At 44.9% G+C, this 22,170-nt stretch overlaps 1 protein-coding gene across 6 annotated transcripts in view; it reads right to left on the bottom strand.

The window, feature by feature from the left end:
* The window catches only part of Kirrel3 (kirre like nephrin family adhesion molecule 3), a 553,630-nt gene that overhangs the window by 106,752 nt on the left and 424,708 nt on the right, over positions 1–22,170 (bottom strand). For 5 of the 6 annotated variants that reach the window (XM_060371465.1, XM_060371462.1, XM_060371477.1 and 2 more), the window contains exon 3: positions 21,897–21,974. The exons of the other annotated variant lie outside the window; for it this stretch is intronic. In XM_060371465.1, coding sequence (XP_060227448.1) covers positions 21,897–21,974 — 78 coding nt within the window. The remainder of the gene's footprint in view (positions 1–21,896; positions 21,975–22,170) is intronic. 6 annotated transcript variants of the gene reach the window in all.

Raw genomic sequence — 22,170 nt, 5'->3', positions numbered from 1 at the left:
AGCCAGGTGAAGGTGGTAGGTGGGTTGTCTCTTGGAGCGTGGAGCATCTAAGCAAAGTTCCAAGGTCAGGCTTATGCTCTGTTACCTCCTTGACAGCTGGGACATTCCCCTGGGAAAACTGTTCAGTTTCTCCAGCTCTGGTTTCTGTGTTGGAAACTTGTAGAGTTGTTAGAGAAAAGGTTCTAAGACACAGGACCTTTCTACCTTCTTTAATGATAACTATCACTCTCATTTTGAACTGGTGTGTGGCACGTACAAGTAAGAAAATAATCAGAGGGGCCACTAACCTAGGAGGTGGGGTTAAGAATAGGGGTGGGGTTGAGGGGAGCTGACTGCACCAGCCCTCAATTTGTGCTGAGACACTTACACTTAGTGAGAAGCCATCAAGAGTTTGGGACCCATTTTCTCAGACTCCAGTTTTAGGAAGATCACAGGATGAAGGTGGAGAGGATGGATGGAGAAGGATCATCTAAAGACAGGAAGACTGATCAGAAAGATTGTGCTGTCATAAGGGCTCAGCTAAAGCTGTATTGCCAGAAAAAAGAAAATGGGTTTGTCATCTACTTGGAGGTAGGATTGATAGTGTTTAGTGGGGAAATAGAGGCTGTTGCTGTCAGTGATGGTGAGCCTCTTGGTGTCTTCAGAGGTGAAGCTGAGCTGAGGTGAGGCAATTCTGTGGTCGGTGTGTTGATGGGGAGTCACACAAGGAAGCTGTGTTGGGTGTAGTTGGGGCAAAGTGAGAAGGTGTAAATAATTCATAATTTACTGAATACTTGCTCTGGCCAAGGTGTGTGTGTGTGTGTATGTGTGTTTGTTTGTGTGTATGTGTGTTTGTGTGTGTTATATGTGGGCCAGAGAATGACATCAGATGTCTTTCTCAATTGATCTCCACCTTAATTTTGAGACAGTGCTCATGAGAACCTGAGGCTTGCTAGACTGGCTGGCCATTGAGCCCCAGGGATCCTCCTGTCTCTGCCTCCTCAGTGCTAGGATTGTAAGCACACACTACTGTGCCTGAATTTTTACGTGCATGTTGGGAATTGAACCCAGGACTCACACTTTATCAACCAAACTATCTTCCAACCCCTTCTCACCATTATTTTTTTTAATTTTTTAGTCAGCATAACAACAACAACAAAACAATAGGCTTCACACACACACACACACACACACACACACACACACACCATATTCATGTCTCCAGTACTCTTTCTTGATCTTTACTCTTCCTGTATAGTTTTCCCTCCTCTAGAGAGTTCCTCGCACTTTCATGTCATGTGTTTACTATGGACCTGAAAATTCATCTCCAAACATAAGAAGATAAATGTGTGTGTGTGACTATCTAAATGGGCCAAGGTTCATTTAGTCAGGGCATCATAGGACCAGCTGTTTGGAATCAAGTACTTAACACTGGTCAAGGTTCATACAGGCTTTGCGTTATGAGAACAAGTTGTTTGAGGCTGTGAGAGCAAGAAGCCATCTAGGTCTTCCTTGTAGAAAGAGGAGCTGGGAGAACTTAGCTGGAGACAGGACCTTTCCCCTGTTGTCCCCTTCTCTTTGGCTTTTGTGGGGCAGAGATTTGAAGGTGGTTTTAGCTCCAGCTTTGTCATTTGTAGCCACTGGTAACTCGCTTCTGATGCACAGGTGAGGAGAAGTTTGCCAGGGTCGTGAATGGTCTAGACACTGCATGAGGATTTTTGTATAGTTATACAGGAAAGTGTCCACTGTTCTTCCTAGGTCTAGGTGAGGGGGTAGACATCTGGAGTTTATTCTTTCTCCATTCCTTAATTCCTTGCAGGAGCTAGAGCAGCACAGACAGCCCATGACTCTGACAGCCTCATAGTCCTGTCCTCACGACAGTCTGCCAAGGTTGTCCTGGACACTGTGGGTCTCTAATGAAGAGCAATCGGGCTGACCAAGGCAGGGTGAGTCCAAAGTCATCATAAATCCTGTGCCTGCTGATTATCAGTGTTGCAGCCCCAGCCAGAGCCTGTCCTGTGTTCATTAGCAGCAGGAGACGGACTCCTCCATTGATCCAGCAGAGGCCTGGGTGCCAAGAAGATGCTGATAAGTGCTGCAGCAAATGGGGTGTCTCTGTGCCTGTGAAGGAGCCCATCCATCCCTGTCTGAGGTTACCCATAGCAGATGAGGGTAAGCAGAGGGGTGTAGAGGAGAGTAGGAGGTGTAGAAGTGATACATTCTGGCCATGACGCAGGGTGGTGTCCAGGCCTGCTGATAGTTGGTTATTGGACTCAGGCTGGTTTCCTTCCTCTTTTCCTCAGTCTGAAACTAAGATTTTTGTGACTTCAAATACAGGAGGATGGTGATGGATAGGGTTATGTTGGTATGCCAGAGGGGGATGCTGGCCTTGGCCATGGGAAGAAAGTACATTCAGAGTTGCCTCTTACAGAGCATCAGTTTGGGAATCACTGAGCTAAGATTAAGGCTAGACCATGGATTAGCCTACCCCATGGTGTCCAGCATCTTTCTTTCTCTTTTATAAAGGCCACAGTTTGGACACAGGAAGCTATATCCATGCCATGAGGATCCTGCTTTACCACTTCATAGTTGTGTGCCTTTCGACCTAACTTGCCATTCCTCAAGTTTGGAGCAATCACCTGTGTGATATAAAATCTAGACGTCTAGATAATCAATCCACTTCAGTCCCTTTCTTCCCAACCCCAATGCTGCATGCTCTAGGTTATCTAATCTACTTTCACAAGACCAAAGGATGGAAATAATAAAGCTCGAGGTACAAGGAAGTCAAAACAAACCTTCAGAAACCCTTGGTCTGTTTTGAGGAAGATCTGTATCCTAAATATAATTTTTTTAAAGCAACAAGCATCTTAAAATACTCATTTTTTATAGTTCTGTAGGCCTTGTCCTTTAGAATGGTTCTAAAAGTTTTATGTCCATAAGAATTATCCATGGAACTAACAGAAATATAGTTTCCTGGACTCTAGCTTAGAGAGATTAAGATGGTAGATTTGCATGGTGCAAAGGAACCTGTGTTTAAGAGCTCCAACAGTTTGGGGATCAAAGCTGAGGTGCACTCGTAAGGTATGCCCTCTTTCTAAACTCTTAATTTCAACAATATTCTTAATCAATTACCGTCTCTTTCTGATTGTGCCTTGTTTTTTTTCAAACTAAACAGAAGGAGTTGGATAAAGTCTACAGGTTTTCACATACCTTTAAAAATTCCTGCAACCCTTTTGTCAATGAAATGTCATGTGGTACTACAAAGGTAAGGCTGGAGGATCAAGTCCTACCCTTGGCCCTGCATTGGCTCCCACAATATCTGTGTGCAATGGTCAAGGGGGTTGGATGGCCTGGTTCAGATGGCCTGGTTTAGATGATGATCTGCAGGGGTTCTAGGAAGGGTGGCTTGGCTCTGTCCCACTGACAGGAGCAGAAGTATAGCTCCTTGGGACACTGTGTGGCTGTGGCAAGCTGGCATTAAGCACGAGGTACTTTTGTCCATCTGCACTAACCTTATGTTGAGAACTACAGCTTAAACATGGCACTTAATGAGGCGACTGCTTGGTCCTGGCTGCAAGTAAACCATTCCAGTGCATGTCCTCAATTCTTCCCCTCTTGGAGACTAATACTGACTGCATTTATGCACTGTGTGTGTTGGGAAGCAGTTATCCTCTTTTGCCATGTGAGTCCTAGGAATTAAACTCTGAAAGTCAGGCTTGGCAGCAGGCATCTTTCCACACAAAGATCTTGCTTCCCCTAAATATGACCAACTCTTTTCTAGTCTTTGTTGATGGAGAAGAACAAGGGTGAGAAGAGTCCACATGATGGACAACCTGAGCTAATAAACTTATTTACACTTTGGAATGTGTTCTGGTATTCTTTTTTTGAATATGAATGTACTTGATATTCAAACATGAGGAAATTTTAATATTAAAAAAAAAACAAAAAACAAACTCACAATGTGATGATGGGGCTCCCTGCCTGTCTTCTCCTCAGCTGGATGGGGAACATTACTTCTGTACTGGTCCAAAGTGAGTATTAGCCTCACTCTCCCTCCCTTCTTGTCATCTCTCTGGCTCACACCTTCCCTAGGAGAAACTGGGGATATTAACTGATTTTGCCTTTAAAGGACTTTCATTCCCTTTGGGCCTCATGCAAATAAGAGCAGAATAAGAAGCTGTGAAATGTTAACAGAGGACTTCATTAAGCAGTCTTGGTGATAGCATTTGCCAGGAATGGGGACAATTTGCCAACAGATAATTGAGAGCTGACTATATATGTGTCCTAATTAAAAAAGCGATTCTTGTACTGCCCTGGGATTCTGGGCCCAGTCTTCTGGTTGGTTTGGGATATTAGCCACAGTGAACTTTTGTATATATACTTTATGCTTCACAGAGCACTTCCCATATATTATCTTACTTAATACATCCTCTCAGTACCCCATGGAGAAGGGTTGATCACCAGCCTCCCAAGCAGAGACTTGAGAGGCTAGGGCTCAAAGCCAACTGTCCTGCTGTAGCAATGACAACCCTATTCAGTATTTTGCTCAATCTTGAGCTATTTTTTTTTGTCTCCATCAGAGAGATACCCTGGAGAGGGCTTTCATTATCTGTTTCCACCCAAGAAGGCATCAGCAAAGAAAACACAGCTAACTTGTAACAGCTACCTGTGTCTTTCAAAAGTTTGATGTAGGCTTGTGTATGAAGGAGAAGTTTCATGCTAAAAGCACTTAGGAAAAAATGAGAGGAATGTTCAGACTTTTGGGGGTACCCAGGATAAGAATTGAGTTCTTCTTTCCAAGGAGGCTTAGACTAGTATCCGGTGTCCCAGAAGATAGATTAGCCATATGGAGATGCAATGGGTAAAGACAGAGCTCCTAGGATATAGCAGCAGACCTAACTCCAGGTTGGCCATTTCCACAGCAATCCTAAGACCTAGAGAGAGCCTTTCCCATTTCATGAATGAGTAAGTTGAAGCTCAGAGAGGATAAGTAACTGGTCCAAGGTCATCAGTGAGGGATAACAGAAGTAAGGTTTGAATCCTTTCATCCCAATGCTGGCTTTTGTTTACACAGCTGTACTGAGTTCAGAGGGTGTGTGATCCCTGGGTTTACTCTTTAGAGGGCAGAGACTGAGTGCCGTGCCCTATAACTGCTGCAGCTGTGCTCTAAGAACAGATGTGACAATGATAGGCCATCTGCTTTATACCTTCCATGTATAGTCCCTGCCCAACTCTAGATCAAGGTAATGCTCCCATGTGCCATTGGGGCTGAGGTGAGTACCATAAACATCAATTTAGGATGAACACTCTCTGCATCCAGGCTCAGGCACGAACATTCAATTCTTCTCTCAGTGTGTATGTGTGCATGTCTAGAGGCCAGCATTCACCCTCCAATGCCATTCACCTTGATTTTTTGTTTTCATTTTGTTTTGAGAACACCACTCACAGAACTGGAGCTCTCAATGGCCAGCAACCTTCCTGCTTACACTTCTCCAGTGCTTGGATTACAGGTGTGTGCTACCATGCCTGGCTTTTTGACACATGTTTTCAAGATCAAACTCAGTTCATTATGTTTGCACCACAAGTACTTTTCTAACTAAGTTATCTCCCACACCCTCTCTTTTCTCTTCATCTCTCTTCTCTCTCTCTTTCAATAAGATCTCATTTCGTAGCTCAGACTGACCTTGAACTCATAATGTTCCTGCTTTCCCTTGCTGAGTACTAGGAGTAAGAGCATGCTCCATCATGCCTGGCTTGGAATGGTGACTTCCACTCTTCTTTTAGGCACATCCTTGGATGTGGAAGCCGATGCTCTACAAGAGCTTTCTCAGCTCAGTCCTGAGCTCAGTGACTGATGGCTTCCATTCCCTGCACTGCTGGAGCTGTGGGCCTTTTGCAATAGCTTCTACAGTGCCGAGCTGCTTATTTGTAGTGCTATAAATCAGGGAAAGCTGGCTGGTGCCTACCTGAACCCTTGTGCTGGGACGTGGGATCAGGGAGGACACGGTTGGTGCCATCTTGAGAGAGTGGTCCATGTCTGTCTGCCTTTAAGGACATCTCTGTTTTCTAGCTGGAGGGCCTCTGGAGATGCTTATGGCTCCTATAATAGTGGAGTTACTCATGGCTTCACTGGAGAGAGTAGAGCAGCTTTGAAACCACCTCCCCTAAACACAGCAATATTTGGTAACACTTGGCGTCTTGGGGAGAGAATTCATGTCTGTAATTAGTTACTGTATATCACCGTGAGTACTCTGCTCAGGATTTACTGGGCAAATACCATTTAACTGCACAATAACTACAAGTCCTTGCTGCTTATTGGGTAATTTACTAAGGCTGGGAGAATGGGGCAGGAGGGATGCTGAATTGGAGGTATTGTAACCCCTTGAATCAAACTTTATGAGTTCAGGTTTGGCAGAGAAGAGGCTGCTCGTCGCCAGCTCTCCTTGCTTTGTTTTGCAGGGCTGGTGGCAGATTGCTTCCTTTCTTTTATTCATTGCAGAAGGATAGGTCTGAGACTGGGCTGTGGGACAGCCCTGGGCCACCTAGGGTTATGGAGGGGTCTTTTTATTGGGAAGGTCTTTGGCCAGAATGTGCTGCAGAAAGTCAGGCTATGCATCCAACCTGTCATTGACTCCCTCCATGGGGCCCCTTTCTGTATCTGGGCCAGTGGGTGGGAGGGTAGGGAGCTGTCCTTGGCTGGCAGCATTAACATAATCTCAGTTCTCTCTTCTCTCACAAGTACACGGGTTGCTTGGGAAGCAGCCATCCCTGGACCTTGGATGGCGTTCCCAGCCCTAATCTGCTTGAGCAAAGTCTGTCTTAGTTTGGCCATGCATTGTCTAAACTCCTGTAACCTATTTAGGCCACAGAGAGGGGAAGAGACACAATAATGAAAAACTCAACGTGCAACATTGCCTTACGCAATCTAATAAATTACTCCGTAGCTGGCTGCCAGCTCAGACTAAGCCCAATATTGCCTGCAGTAATTATTTGGATCAAATGCAGTTTATCTGCTTCATATTTGTGCTTCTGTGCTCAGTGGTAACTTATAAATGTCATTGTGGTGTTTATTCGTTATAATGAAACTTAATGGCATTGGAAGCTCGGAGCAGAGCTGGTGGGGCGGCAGGTTTAAAACAATCTCTTCATCTCTGGAGAAGGAGTGAGCCAAGATAACACTACAGTGCCCCGTAGAGAAGATATTTGCAGAAGCATTGTGTCCTTGTACTGTGTGGTGGATGAGAAGGAGCCAAGAGCTCTGAGCTGGCACCAAAGGTCATTTGGCTTTGCTCTGGGGACATCTATCACGAGTGGGTAAGCCTTGGCTGTAGTTAACCTAGCACTTTCCAATCTGTTTTCTGAAAACTTTTTTGTGTTCAGTTTTCACCCAACCAGTGGCTGCTCTAGATGAGTGATACTCATTGCTCAGGGGCTTGGGAAGCTGAGGTCTTGAATCAGGATAGAAATTAGAGCCCAAATGACTGTGTTATACAGGACAGATAGTCAGGGGAGGCTTGGAAGAAGAGGAGGAGGGGAGATGAGGCATTTACACAGTGGTCAGCAGGCCTGGTAGCAGGAAGCAGGTGGGATGTATAAGTCGAGGAGGATCTGGCAGGGTTGGAGTACCAGGTTCACCACAAGTATAAAGCTCTGAAGAAGCACCACAGAAAAGGGTAAGGCACTGGGTATAGAACTTGGCGTTCTGATGGATCCAGTGCTGAGTTCTACCATTTACTGGCTGGACAGCTTTGTGTAAGTAATTCCTCTCCCCTGAACTTGGTTTCCTCATATAGACAATGGGAGTCAGTATAGCCATCCCTCAGGACTATGGTGATCAGGAAACAAGCTGATGTGTCTAAAGTGCTAAACATGGTGCCTGGCACAGATTCGGTGATGGATATGGATTGTGGAGGCAGTGGCTGGCACACAGTATACGGTCAAGCAATGTTAGCTGAGTGAATAGGCGAGTCATGTCCCCTCCTACTTATATGTGTTACAAAACCCTCTTTCAAACAGCTGAGCTTGGATTTGGCCTTTACAATGCTCTATGGCGTAGACCTGGAGAACCAGCATGGTTAGTGACTTGTCCAAGGCTCCCCAGCTGGTATGTGGTGGGGAAATTTATTCTTCTATGCTGAAGGGCAGAGTGTTCTCCGTCAGTCCTACCATGACAGCTCGTGACTCGACCCGGGAGGCTGAACTCATCTCTGCTGATCTGCTGCCTTGTATAGACTTCGGACGGTCACTCTCCAGTGCAACCAGGGGCTCCTCCTCCCAACGGCTTCCTCTGGAAATTGCATTTGCCATTTTCTCATGAGATAGTCCTGCTTTCCTCCTTGAGAGCATGTATGTGTAAGTCCTCTACCTCATGAATAAGGACGAAGAATATTCATCCTTGTAATTTCTCCCACTGGCCATCCATCTCCCAATACTCCTGTTTTGATCTCTGCACAAATGGGATTGAACTGGGGTGTCCACTTGGATTTGTAAGTACTACTGAACTTTATGCTTTCCCAGAGCACCTGTACAGTCATGCATGTATACAAATGAATGCAACAAAAGGGTTGGTATTGTGAATATACCCATCTTGTGGATGAGAAAACAGGTTAAGAGAGATCAGTGTCAAAATTTTATTCCTCATCAAGAGCAGGACTAATAGTTCAAAATATTTGTTTTTGTTTGTTTGAGTCCTAATTAAACATTACCTGTGGAAGTGTTTGCTTCATGCAAATAACACACTATCTTATTTGTGTAACAGTTTACACTTAATGGTGTTCACCCATATTAGTTTACTGGTCCTCACAAGGCAGCTATGTTTTTTTTCCCTTGTCTGACAATGCTCACTCAAAAAGCTAGCGGCAGCTATGGGACTTAAACTACCATTTCTCAATGTGGATTTCAAGGGAACACTAAGCCTGAGACATCTTGTAAAGATGTTTTGTAGACAATGCGTTTGAGAACTGTTCCTCACTGTTGGTGATTCATTGTGCCCTTTGGCATGTTAGTCTCCAAGATATTCAATAAAAACAGACTTGTTTAATTAGAGATTGCTTAGCCTTTACCTGTCTTGTCTAGGCATCAAGGCTATATTTTGCAAAAAACAAAACAAAACAAAACAAAAAACCAACCTATAAACAGGCTGTAGAAATACTGCTTCAGGCCAGCATGCTTGCCTTGTGTTTTCAGATGTAAGGCTGAGAAAGGAGAGTAGGGATGGGAAGAGGCTTTCTTCTGTGGACCATCAGAGTTGAAACCCTCTGCCTGGGATGTGCCTTTCCTTTCTCTGACCCTGGACAGTGATGCCCAGAGAATTCACTCAATACCAGGCCCAAATAGCCTTCATCTTGGATAAGATCAGAGTAGGGTCTGTGGGTGGGGAGGTATGAGGCAGCAGTTCTGAACCTTGGGAGAAGTGCATGGGGACACACTGCAGTCCTTTTAGTCACATCTACCCTTCCTGATAATAGGGACAATACCTCATTATATCACCTATGGAAGAAAGCAGAGTGAAAACAAGAAGCCAAGGCACTTCTTGACCATCTGCCTTACATGAATGTATCAATCTTTCTAGGCTTCAGTTTCTTCATCCTCAAAATGGGACAGCAGCAAAACATAGGTGATCCAAAAAACAGAGACAGGGAATTTGGAGGTAGAAATAAGCAATGGTGTGGTGGGAAGATGAGGGAGGAAGGTTAACTAAAACCAAGGATGAGTAAAACTTAATTAAAACTAAGTTATATGAAAACCCACAGGTTTGTAAGCCAACTAAAAAACATAAGTTAAGCCGAGCAGTGGTGACACATGTCTTTAATCCCAGAATTTGGAAGGCAAAGGTAGGCCTTTAATTCCAGCATGTTTTTAATCCTAGCACTCTGAGTTCAAAGCCAGCCTGGTCTACAGAGTGACTTCCAGAACATCCAGGGCTACACAGAGAAATCATGTTTCTAAAACCCCAAACCAAACCAAAACAAAAAAGCCCATAAGTTAAAAAACTAAAAAGTGTTAGATGGGAGAGATATCAAATGTCTGTATAATGCTGCTCCAGAAAGCAAAGGGTTGTTAAACAACATCCCTAGTGCCAGGTGTGAAATGCTCTGAGACCCCAGAGGCCTCCAAATAATACAGGTTCTTGCCATTCCTCTCTGCTGTCCACCAGAACTAGTGCTGAAGACACCAAACACCTTGTAAAGTAAACAAAAAATGCGCTTCCTCCCTGCTGGTTAGCTTCCATAGTCCTAGAAGATGTACAGGGTACTGGAAGAGAGAAGACATCAAAGGCTTTACTCAGCTGAGAACGTTATCAACTACAGTACCAATCTGCCAGGCAAGATGCACTCACTGGTATGATCTTGGTACATCTATTCTGGGAGTAATTAACTACTCTCTAATCAGATTCAAGGCTTTGATCCACAAGAGAGAATGCATGCCTTATCCTAGTACCCAGTCAAAACCCCTCGGCTGTGGAGAGCTGAGTCGAAAGGGTAAAGTTACTATTGTCGCTTAGGTAAATTGTCACGACACCAAATAATCCCTAAGTATTTGTGTTCATACCCATAGACAAATGCCACTCCCAGCCTTAACCAGAGAAGCTTCTCTTTGCAATGAGTAGTAGTGACTCAGAGGTGTATGGCTGCCCAGGAGGCTGAAAATAAGTGACAGTTGAGTGCTCAGGCTTAAACAAAACATATATACCACCTTCTCTGAGGCTTGCAGACCATCAGGGATGAGGGGCTGGGAAGACAGTAAGAGTTGGGAGATAGGGAAGCGGTGTGAGATGCTGTCTTCTGGATATGATATAGCCAAAACAGCCATTTTGCTGTTTTGTGGCTATATCACAGTGCCTGTGGCTGCATGTAATCGTTCTACACAAGACTGGACCTATCAACAGTTCATCATGGATCAGGGAGAGACTCCCCTTCTCTGAAGAACTGTTGGCTACTGGTGGATTCTTGGGGAAGAGCAGTCATTGTCTCCAGCACGTACCCACCGAGGAACCCACTCCCATGGGTAGTTCTAAACTCATGGTCATACAGATGATCCTGGCTAAGCTCAGGGCATCGGAAAACGAAACAAAAACTAGATACAGGAATGTAGCAAAGGGACTTGAGGGGCGGGGCTGGGATTAAGGAGGATAAGGGGTTAAAGTCACCAGAAGGCACTTTATATAGTTCAATGAGTTCAATAGTTTAAAAAATGAAGATGGCTGAGCAGTTAAGAGCTCTTTCTGTTCTTCTAAAGCAGTGCTTCTCAACCCTCCTAATGCTGCGACCCCTCAATATAGTTCCTTACGTTGTGGTGACCCCCAACCTAAAATGATTATTTTTGCTGCTTCATAGCTGTGGTTTTGCTACCATTATGAGTTGTAATGTAAACGCCTGATATGCAGGATGTCTAGTATGTGACCCACCAAAGGGCCACAACCCACAGGTTGAGAACTGTTGTTCTAGAAGACAGAGGCTCAATTCTGCACTCACGTGAGGCTGTCTGGTGCCTCCCCATCTGTTAACTCTGGTTTCAGGAGATCTGATGGCCTCTTTTGGCCACTGCAGGCACCAGGCATGCACATGATGTTCAGACATACATGCAGGCAAAACAGCCGTATCCATGAAGTAAGATTTTTAAACAACGGGATGACACCTTTGTTGTAGGTGGTAAATGATACAAGCACATACAAATGGCGTCTTCATGGCTTTGCTCTGGTCCTTCTCTCTCTCGAGCTGTTTCCTAGTACTACTGCCATCATAGCTTCTGGCTTTACACAGTGTTGTGTTGTTGTGTCCGTGGGAGCATCCTTTGTACATCTCTTTGGCTCTCTTACTCCACCTTGCTCTGCCATTAGCCACTCATCTCTCACTACATCTTAATTTCTGACAGAGGCTACCAGCTCTGTTGGTTCCTCTTGGATCTCTAGGTAGTACCATTTCAGAATCCGTGGGACAGTTTCTGATCCCCAGCACCTGTGAACCCTGCTGTTGGGGGCTCTCTCTTAGGTGGTGCTCACACCAATCAGGCAAGCACACCAATTAGCACACTCATGCCAATTAGCTGGATGCTAAAACTCCCACCCCTCATGTGTGAGCCCCAATCATCTTCTAACCCATTTCTCTCGAGAGATAGTGTATAAGTGTCCCACTCATTGGGTCTCTTGACTTTGAGCCGCTATTCTATAGCATGTCTCAGAGTTCCCATGAATCTAGGCTCTAGTTGGCCATAGTGGTAACAGGCTGGGTGATACCCTCTGTTGCTTCCATTCTCCCATGTCAATTTTTTTAAAAGCCATTCTGGTATCCTCCTCTCCTGCAGATAAATGATCACATTTGAATGTGCCTCTGGGATAACTGGGCGAAGTGAGACTATTCCCTAACATCTCCCACTGCTCTGAGCACACAGTAAGCACCTGATAAATCCCCAAATCAAACAGAAATGAACCTTCAGAACAGACCCAAGTGCATCTATCAGCACAACGAGAGCAGCAGGCTAGCCAGAGTGGCAGACTAAGGGGCACTGGATGGGAAGCTTTTCCCTTTGTAGGTCTGAGGGCACCCGTAGGCACGTCCTCACCTCCGCACCCACACACCTGATTCTGGGCTACACCTTGCCAGGTGCAGAGGAACCATGGCCTAGCATCCTTCCCCAGTGACAGAGGAGTGGCTTGTACTGTGTTTGAGGTCGTTTCATGAATAGCAGTTGAGACGTGTTACTCTTTACTGTTAAGAATGGTGGTTATTCCTAGCCCATTTGACTCAGGGGTGGGGGACTGTTACATTGCGCTATTTATCCCACACTCGGTATGCAGTTACTGAAACTGTCACCGTGTCCTATATTCCATAGGCTATTATGTGTATTTCAAACCATTATATAAATGGACTTGATTTGGTACTTCTGAATGTCATTAAACTCCTCCCATACCAGTAACAACACTGTTTCCATGGAAACAAATATATTTCAGCAAGAAAGACATGGGGAAGAAGCAGATGGAGCAGAGGGGAAAAACAGTGCCCCATTGCTGCTTCCGGAGTGCTGGACCTGGCGCTGTGCAATGACCGCCCTGCGAAGGTGGTACAAGTGCCTTCAGATTTTTATTGACCTCCTCTCAATAAAGTTCTGCGTAATTCATCTCAGCCCCAAACCTACTCATTCTGCTGCACAGCTCTAAAAACTTTATGGCACCACAGGTCATTAGGCACCTCATTTATTTCCACTCTTCTCTGCTTTCTCCAGACTCGGGGGAGGGGCCTGGGATGTGGGTCTCCGCATTCAATGAATTCAGCAATGAAGATCTGAGACTAGATGAGGGCAGAGAGGCGGAAAGGGGAGAGAAGGCCTTCTTGGGACACAGCATAGGGGGACACCCCAATACCTTGCCAATAACTACTGCTTCCCAGGTCACTTGATTCCTTGTTAGTGCAGTTGGAGTGCTAGGATGTTGAAGGAGGGTAGTGTTTTATAGTATTTTAAACCTCTTTATGTGAGCCTGACTGAGGAGACAGGCATCCATGGCCTTGACAAGAGGGTGTATCTCATTTGGAAGGAGTCAAGCATTGGTTGCAATGGTCTCTTTAAGGAAAGCAGCCAAGAGTCCAATTCTCTTAGAGGTCACCCTGGCTACATCTTGCATGGCTTTCAGCCTGAATAGAATTCCCCCTTCTCTGTGGCCGCAGCTGATTATTCATACTTGGTGAAGGCAGCTGTGACACTGTGCTACAATATTATATGCTAGATAGCCTTGGAAGCAGGGACCATCTTTACATGCCATGGGGCTGGCTCTGTGCCATCCTCAGAGAGCCACTGGATGAATGGTGGTTAGCCCTAAGCGTCAAGCTCCACAGTATTCACAGAGTTTTCCCATCCCATAGAACTTGGCAAGGATGTTAAACCATCAAAATATGCTGTGGACCACGTCCCAGCTTATTAAACTGAGGATCACGGCACCATTAAGGGTTGTTATAAGCTGTATATGTAGGTGATAGGAGTTTTGGCATCAATGAAAGGTTTCTGAGCATGCAAAGACTTAAAAAAAAATTGAAATCAAATGCAGTGAATCGGGTGTTTCTGGCCGTGTTCACCTGTGTCCCAACACTCAGATGCGTTGCAGCCTTGGTTCTGAACCCATAGCACATGCACTTTCCACTGCACACGCTGTCACAGCACTAGTGCCAACCAATGCTTCCTGAGTCATCTTAGCTCAGTTTTGGGACTAGAGAATGTTACCAATGGTGGTGTTCTTACTGTGCACCCAAAGGTTTGGCTGTCATAGAAACGACCATTTAATGATGGCAGACAAAGGTGTTGACATTTTTCTACCATCATTCCTTAAGTGTGTACGTATCAAAGTAGTTTATCTTTGGATTGTACTGAATTTGAGTGTTTGATCTTTAAAAAATTGCTATTTAAGTTGGTAATTTGAGTTTTATGAAACAAAACCAAACATGAAATGAAGTTTGGCTTGGGATTAGGACAGCATTTCCAGCAATTTCTGAAGTGCTCTAAGTGTGCTTCTGTGATGTCATACCGTGTGCTTTTGCAAAGCAGAATTCTCAGCACTGGCAATTTGAAGATCAAAATACTGATCTGAAAACCATTGGATGTGTTCCACACCCTGCAGCAGCAAATATTTAGTCATGATTTAATTCTTCATGTAAAAATAAACACGCACACCCATCTCATTAGTGTACAAATTTACCTTTGTTTTTAATAAGTGCTAAAATTATGTGTGTATTAAGAAATATTAATTCCTTTATGATTTGTCATCAGTAAATGCTTAGTTTACATGCCGATGTACCTGGAGTCATATAAATGTTTAACTTAAACATCTGTATATCTCCAGAGTCACATAAAAATTTCCTCAACAAAGGGTGGGCAAGTGGAGCCATCAGCTAGATGAGGCCCCCTTCTGGCCTCACGAATCTATGATGATTTTCTTCTGAGCCTATTATGACTAGAGCTGGAATTGCCTCTAGACTTCTCTGACTCCCAAGCTACATTGTTAGGTCTTTAGGCTTATGAATTATAATGCTAAATGAAATACCTAAACCGAAACAGGAATCAAAAGAAAAACTGGCATGAACAATGGCTGACTTTCCAGGTGGATGGCAGGGATTGCTGGGGACTGAGCACCTGGGATAGCTCAGGGTTTCCGAGTCTGGTACAGGGATGAGCTGTGGGGGTAGGGAGGGCAGAGACGACTTCTACATGTTCTCTCGTATTGCTGTCTGAAGAACCTACTTCCTTTTCCCCAGAGGTTCTTGTAGCCTGCCTCTTACAAAGCATACCCTAACCCACTTGCTTAGGTATTTCCCCCTGATTGGTTCTCTCAATTGTGTTGGCCCAGGCTTCACTGACGCTTAAATTTGAGTCCCTGGGCTCCACTTTCCCCCTGGCCCAGTCATGCTAAGCAAGTCACATGCCTTTCCTGAGGCAGTTTCCAGGTGCATGGGCATCTTTGTTTCTTTGTTTCTTTGTTACTCTCTCTCTCTCTCTCTCTCTCTCTCTCTCTCTCTCTCTCTTTCTTTCACCTAGCCCAGTATCTGGGGGCCAGAGACATCTCCCATCTTTACTCTTCTGCCATTATCCATTCTGTGCAAACATTTGACTTAGGACTCTGAGACCTAACAGATCTATTGGAGCTTATTGATTGGGAGGGCAGACAGCTATTAGTGAAGCAACTTTAACATGAACTTAAAATCTGTACACAGAGGTAAGAGTTCTGGAGAGCATGGGTGTGGTCTACCAGACCATGTAGTACACAGAAATGGCCTAAGCTGGGAGAGCAGATCAGAGGAGGACTCAGTGGGAAAAGATAATGGAGCTGCAGTTTGGAGGATAAGGAAGAATTAGCATGTGAAGAATAAAGAGATGGGTATGTTGCATATAACATGTGTTCTAAGAAGAGGGACCAAGGACTCCAAATTCCTGTGTAGGAGAAAATAACCTCCTTGAGGAGGAGAAAGAAGGGCCACATGACTGGGGAACTTGCAGGAATCAGATGTGTGGAGACTTATAAGTCATGGGATGGGTTTGACTATTCTTAAAAGCAATAGAAAATCATTGAAATTTATTTTAGAACATAGTATCAAGTCTGCATTTTGAAGCATTCCTTTGGCTGTGTGTGAGATGAAATGGGCTAGGGGGTGGTTCGACATGAGGAAAGAGATGTAAGGAAGGAGAGGGAGGGAGGAAAAAAGAGAGAAAAGGAGTGTAGGGGAAAATGGAAAGGAAGAAAAGGGCAGAAAAGAGGGGGAAGGGAGTGAGGGTGGGAGAGAGAGAGAGAGAGAGAGAGAGAGAGAGAGAGAGAGAGAGAGATTCAGAAGATACCTAGAAGGTAAAATTCCCACAAAATGGTGAAACCAGAATGTGAAACGTGAGGGAAGGGGAAGTTTATAAAGTAATTTGGCATGGTCTGCAGCCAAGGGAACCCTCTGGCTTTGGATAAACAAGTCTTCTGTAGGAATGATGACTGGAGGAATAAGCCTGGGACAAAGTTCTAGAATCTTCCATCAGATTGTGGCAGGAGAATGGAAATATCTGGTCCCTTGTTCCAAGATGCTGAGTGAATTAAATAACAATCATAAAGTGCCCTGGAAGCCTGAGTCTTGCCATAAATAATAAACAGGGACGTTATACAAATAACCAGCTCCGTAGCCCCAGTGGAGGAAAACACATCATCAAGAAAAATGAAATAAGAAAAAAATATGCACCCCAAAGCGCCAACTAACAAAATGACAGTATTAGCCAACATCCTGGGGACTGTGGCAGGCACCCCAGGAATGCTCTCAGCAAAATGATTGTCTGCCCTCTGCATGAACCAAACTGGCCCCAGTGAGCATTGTGGCAAAAGCTGCCCACACTAGCAGAGCTTGTCTTTCCTAGGTTCAGGGCTCTGGGCAGAGGTCCCAGGCTCCCTACTTCTGCTTCCCCTTGGCATTGATGGAAGTACAGTTAGTTTTCAGGTTAGGTGGTATTAAAGTCGACCATGACTTCTATCTTCTGTGCAAGGAGAGGCAGGAGAAAGAAACTCCAATGTGCTTTTGGGGGGCAGTTGGAAAGACCACTCAACTTAAAATAGGCTCCTTTGGTGACCAGGAATCCTTTGCTTACCAGGGCATGCAACATTATAGGATGGGTGAGCAAGGAGTATGTGGTGGTCTCAGAGTCCGATTTGAGTTTGCATCGTCATGATTTAGAGCCTTTGCTGGTTAGTTTTTTTGTCAACTTGGCATGCACTAAAGCCACCTGGGCAGGTGAAACTTCAAGTGAAGAGTTGCCCTTATCAGTTTGGCCTGTAGGCAAGTCTGTGTGGGCATTTTTTTGTGATTAATAATTGATGTGGGAGGGCCCAGCTCTCTCTGGGCAATGCCACCCATGAACAGGTGGTTCTGGGTCTTCTTATACACAGGAAAGCGGGCTCAGCAAGTCACAAGGAACTCTACAGTAGCAGCACTCCTCTTTGATTTCTGCCTCCAGGTTCTTTCCTTGAGCCCCTCCCTTGGCTTCCCTCAATTGTAAGCCAAATAAACTTTTTCTTCCCCAAGCTGTTTTTGTTCACTGTTTCCTCACAACAGAAAAGCAAACTGATATAGAGCCTTACAGATGACCTTATCTGTAAGGTCATCTTTGTGTTTGAGAAGGGTGAATTCCAAAAGCCCAGGGTTGTGTCAGGACAAGTTCCCACACCTGGCTCCATATACTGCTCCAACTACGGGGAATTTTTTTTTTTTTTTTTTAAACCGTCTCTTTTAGGAGATAGTAGACGGGGGTTGTTTTATACTCATTAAAGGAAGAAAAGACAGGCTCCTTTATCATCACAAGGAACTTCTGTAGAAGACTCCAAGTTCCCATCTTCTATGGCCTCTTCTCTGCATAGGACTGAGAGGTGAGGACAAGAGCTGGGGGTGGGGGGAGGGGTAATGCACTTTTTCATAGAACCAGAGCTGGCTGTGAGCTGATTTGGGGCCAGCATCTGGCTTCATCTTCCCTGGGTGTTCCAGGAGGCCAGAGTCTTCAGACCTAAGGCATTTGTGCTAATCCCTAAATGGCTCTTTCCAGGAATATGAGAGAAAGCTGGGAGGTTATTACTGCTTTCCCTTCACTGAACAGAAAGAAGCAGTCCCACAGTAGGATTCTGAAACTGCCCTGACAATCAATGTACTGCTTGTCCCTCTCTGCAGCCCAAGAAGGCATCTCTGTGCAAGAAATCTAGCCCTGCAGGCCCACCTCAGTGTGGGGGAAGGGACTGGGTAAAAGGGAGGCCAAGGTTTCCCTGCCTCCTCTCTCCTTTAAGCATACTTCCTTGTTTATGCTTCTCAGGATGGGCCTCACAGAAATTTCTGGTTTCTAAGGGACTTGTGCCCCTTGATCTAGATCTCTCTAGAATATTTTGTCTTTGATACACCCTGGGCAAGGACAGTCTTCTTGACTTTCCACTCTGCTTGGGGCTTGAGAGGCCTCTAAACCTATAACTGAAGGAAAGCCTGGGACTCAGGTGCTGCTGAAGATATGGAGACAACCCTGGTCAGGGTCCTATTATGTAGTCATGGCTGACCTGGGACTTGCTATGTAGACCAGGCTGGCCTAGACCTCACAGAGATCCACCAGCCAATTGCTTTCCAGTGGGATCAAAGCATGGCCAGCCCATAAAATGCCTGTTTCCTTTTCGAGACTCCACTGATACCTGTAAGTGACTTTGGACACTCTTCTATTGTGACTCACAGTCTCTATTAAATGTTTACTTAAATAACTTACTGTAAGTGACTCTCCCTCTGAGTGAGTCACTGAGCTAAGTCCCTAGGATGTGAAAAGATGGACACGAATTCTTCCCTCTCCCACAGGTGGGGCCAACAGCACACAAGTAGGAAGTTGGTACACCATCACAAATAGTGATACGTACTGCTAAGAAAACAGACTGGTTGGCCAGGTGGAGCATATGCTAAGGGAGAGGGGCTCTGAGTTTGGTGAGATGTAAGCAGGTGCTCTTTGAGGAGAAGATGTTTTTAGGGAGACATGACTTGTGATTTTACTGTGAGCTCCTTGTGGGCAGGGGCTATGTTTTATTCACTGTAACCACTCCAGTACTTATAATGCAGCCTGACACTTATTATGAAAAATTGGTATCATTTTTATGGTATTCAATGAATGTTTGATGAATAAATAAACAACCTCTTTCCAACAGTTCCTGTAAAGCACCGAGTTCTTAATCATATGAAGACGATGATCTCAGACAACTCTGACATTCTGTGCCCAGCCTGTCTATACCCTCTCCATCCTTGTCTGCCCTTAGCTGATTTTTGCCTCTGTCTCTACTGGATCCCCAGTTTGTTGAGGCCAAACAGGAAAGAACTCCCCCCTCCACATCAATATTTACCAACCACCCTCCATCCCTGTGAATGCTACAGATTTTTCTCTGAGAGACTATTAGGCACTTCCAAATAGAGCAACCCTCTCATTGACTATCACATGCTTCCTTAAATGATCTTTGAATAGCGTTTTCTTTTTATTGCTTTGTGTAGCTTAACAGCACCAATTGCGATTATTCTAACTTATGACAAGCCCAACATCTATAAAGCTCTTTTTCATTCATTATTTTCCCTTTGCTCCTTCTTAAATGTTTTTTTTTTAAGATTGTAGTGAGGAGGGGGTGATGGTGGAGGGGAAATAAAATAAAAGGAGATGCGAAATTAACAGGGAAACAAATGAAATAGGGGCTCACTTCTCCCTGGGTGACAGACACCTTATTAGATGCTGTTAAACAAAACAAATATGCTTTAATACAGCACAAGCAAGGGTTTTTTATTTATCCTGAAATGGAAATAAAACAATCACTATTTTGTCTCTAATGGAAGAAGCAGCTAATTGTCTCAATAGCTCATGAATTCTAGCCACTTCGAGAAAAATGATAATTTTTTTATTTTACTGTTTTACCAACTGTTCAAATCATACCAAGGTGTACTTTCTGTCATGGGCCAAGAATTCTGTTGCTTGATCGATGTCATGGCTGCTTTTCCTGTTCAATTATTAATATGTAGGAGTTATAATTATTTTGAGTATTGCTATGAGATAATTATAAACCATAAAACAGCCCCTGCGCTTGTGGATGCCTTTCTTATCTGCAAATGGGTTGGGGTTTAAGAGCCCCTGAGCAGAGCATCCTTCTCATCTGCTTCCTTAAACAGCACATGAACTTTAGGAGAGGGAAAATGTGCTGTCTGGCATTTGGAAAACAAGGCTGTCTGGCCTGGAAGAAATTCCCTCTTTCCCCATCCCATTGTGACTTGGAGCCTTCCAGACCCAGAACGAACACACTGCTCATGGCTTGTTCTACCCCATTATCTCCTCTAGCCTGTCTCCATTTGGTTAGTTGAGACTTGCAACCCATCACACACCTTGGCTCAGCTTGCTCAGCACCCCTTCCTTCATTTTCTTGGTCACTTAGAAGCTCAGGTCAGGCACCTGGAACTCCAAGATACAAATGCAGCCCAGATTCTGACTTTTTCTTCTCACCCAATCCCTAGGAGCCTAGCCTCTGTTACCCTAATGAGCATCTCCAACAAGAGAACATGTCTATTCAGCACCATGGACAGAGCCATGCTGTCAGTTCCCACAAATTAGAAGTTACTGCCTACTTCTCTCTTCTGGGCTGCAGTGTTGAGAACGGAGAGAGTGATGAGAGAAAAAAAAGTCAATGTAAAAGACTGATGGGCTTGCCACAAAGTATGCAGCCCCAACCTCTGGCTGTGCTCAGCTGTGGGGTTCCTGCAGATGATAAGTGGCTTTGGAAGCTGCTGCTTTCTTGAACAGGCAGGCAGTGAATGTAAGAGAGAAGTGTTTTCTAGACTTTCTTGTGCTGATTTAACTCCTCACAGACTGTCATCTTGATGGGTTCCGGCAACAGGCCCATAGCTAGCCTAGGGTTCTTGTCTGGGCCACATACAAAGGCATGGGTGTCACAGATGGTGGGTTGGGAGGACAGGCGGCTGTTGAACACGGGGAGAAGGCACTAGGCTGTGTACAGTGTAACGCATGGCCAGATGACAGGGGTGTCCTGCCTCTCTTTTTGGAGTGGCTACAGGAGCTAAGAGCCCTGATTGGAGGGGGCAGCTCATGGCAAGCTGGGCTGCTCGTAAAAAGCCAAGACTTCATTTGTCTGACTGTAATGAATAAATGGCATCCCCAGTCATTGTTTATCTGCTTTTGAACCTTGATAAACAGTCTGTGGCATCTGATGAAGAGGGTTATTAGCTGCATGGAGACAGATGGCTGGGGATGGAGAGGATTGCCTCTTTATTACAGCAGACCAATAAATGACAGTGATAGTCTCACATCCCAGACCCCATGTCAAAGTCAATATATTCCCCAAGTCCTCTGGGACATAGGTGAGTCTCAGAAAAGGCCCAGTGCTTGAGAAAGGCAGAGCCACCCTGGGTGGGAGACAGAATTGAGTCTGTGGAGTTGGAAAAATGGGAAGATCTCTAAAGCAAGGCTCTTGGAGTATAATACTGCCTTATTTTGTTATGATTCTCCTGGGCACCCTATAAGGTGCTGTCAATTCAAGAAGTAAGAATGATTAAAGAGAAGGAGGGAGAACTTTGGATTAGAAAGATGGCATAAGCAGATTTTACTGGACTGGGTGAGTGGGTGGAAGAGCAAGATAGGGAATAAAGAGAAAGAAGTAAGGGACATGTAGGGGGAAGAGAACATAGCAAACAAAACAAAACAGAAAAAACCTCTACTGAATCACCATCCCATGCTTTGGCACAAGCTGTTCTCTGTGTAAACAGCACCATGAGGAGCAAGCTGAGCCTCCCACTCTCCTTCCTGATCTGTTTTGTGTTCCCTGTCCAGCTTCCTCTGTACCACAGTTGTGGGCATACCTTCCCCTCACTGCATTACCCCTGAGTAATGGTGGGGAGGGCCTCACTGACCTTCATTCATTCTCCGAAACTTGTCCTTGGCCATGTATCCCAGCACCAGACAGCATCCTCTCTTCTGGAGGCCAAGCTCTGGAAGGAAAGCATAGGTGGGTGAGTTGAGAACGAGTCAGGTGTGAGATGTCTTAGCATGGGGCTGTGGATAAGCAGGGCTGCTCATTCAGAAAATGATTCTACAGCACTTAGGTCCCAGGCATATCCTAAAGTCAATGGTTCTTTCTAGATTTTCTCAGCATCATGTGAGGCATAGAGCATTGTGCTTTTCTTT

This window comes from Meriones unguiculatus, chromosome 1, assembly GCF_030254825.1.
Source record: "Meriones unguiculatus strain TT.TT164.6M chromosome 1, Bangor_MerUng_6.1, whole genome shotgun sequence".
Taxonomy (NCBI): Eukaryota; Metazoa; Chordata; class Mammalia; order Rodentia; family Muridae; genus Meriones; species Meriones unguiculatus.
Note: the sequence above shows the minus strand (reverse complement) of the source record. Positions and strands in the feature narration are given on the sequence as shown.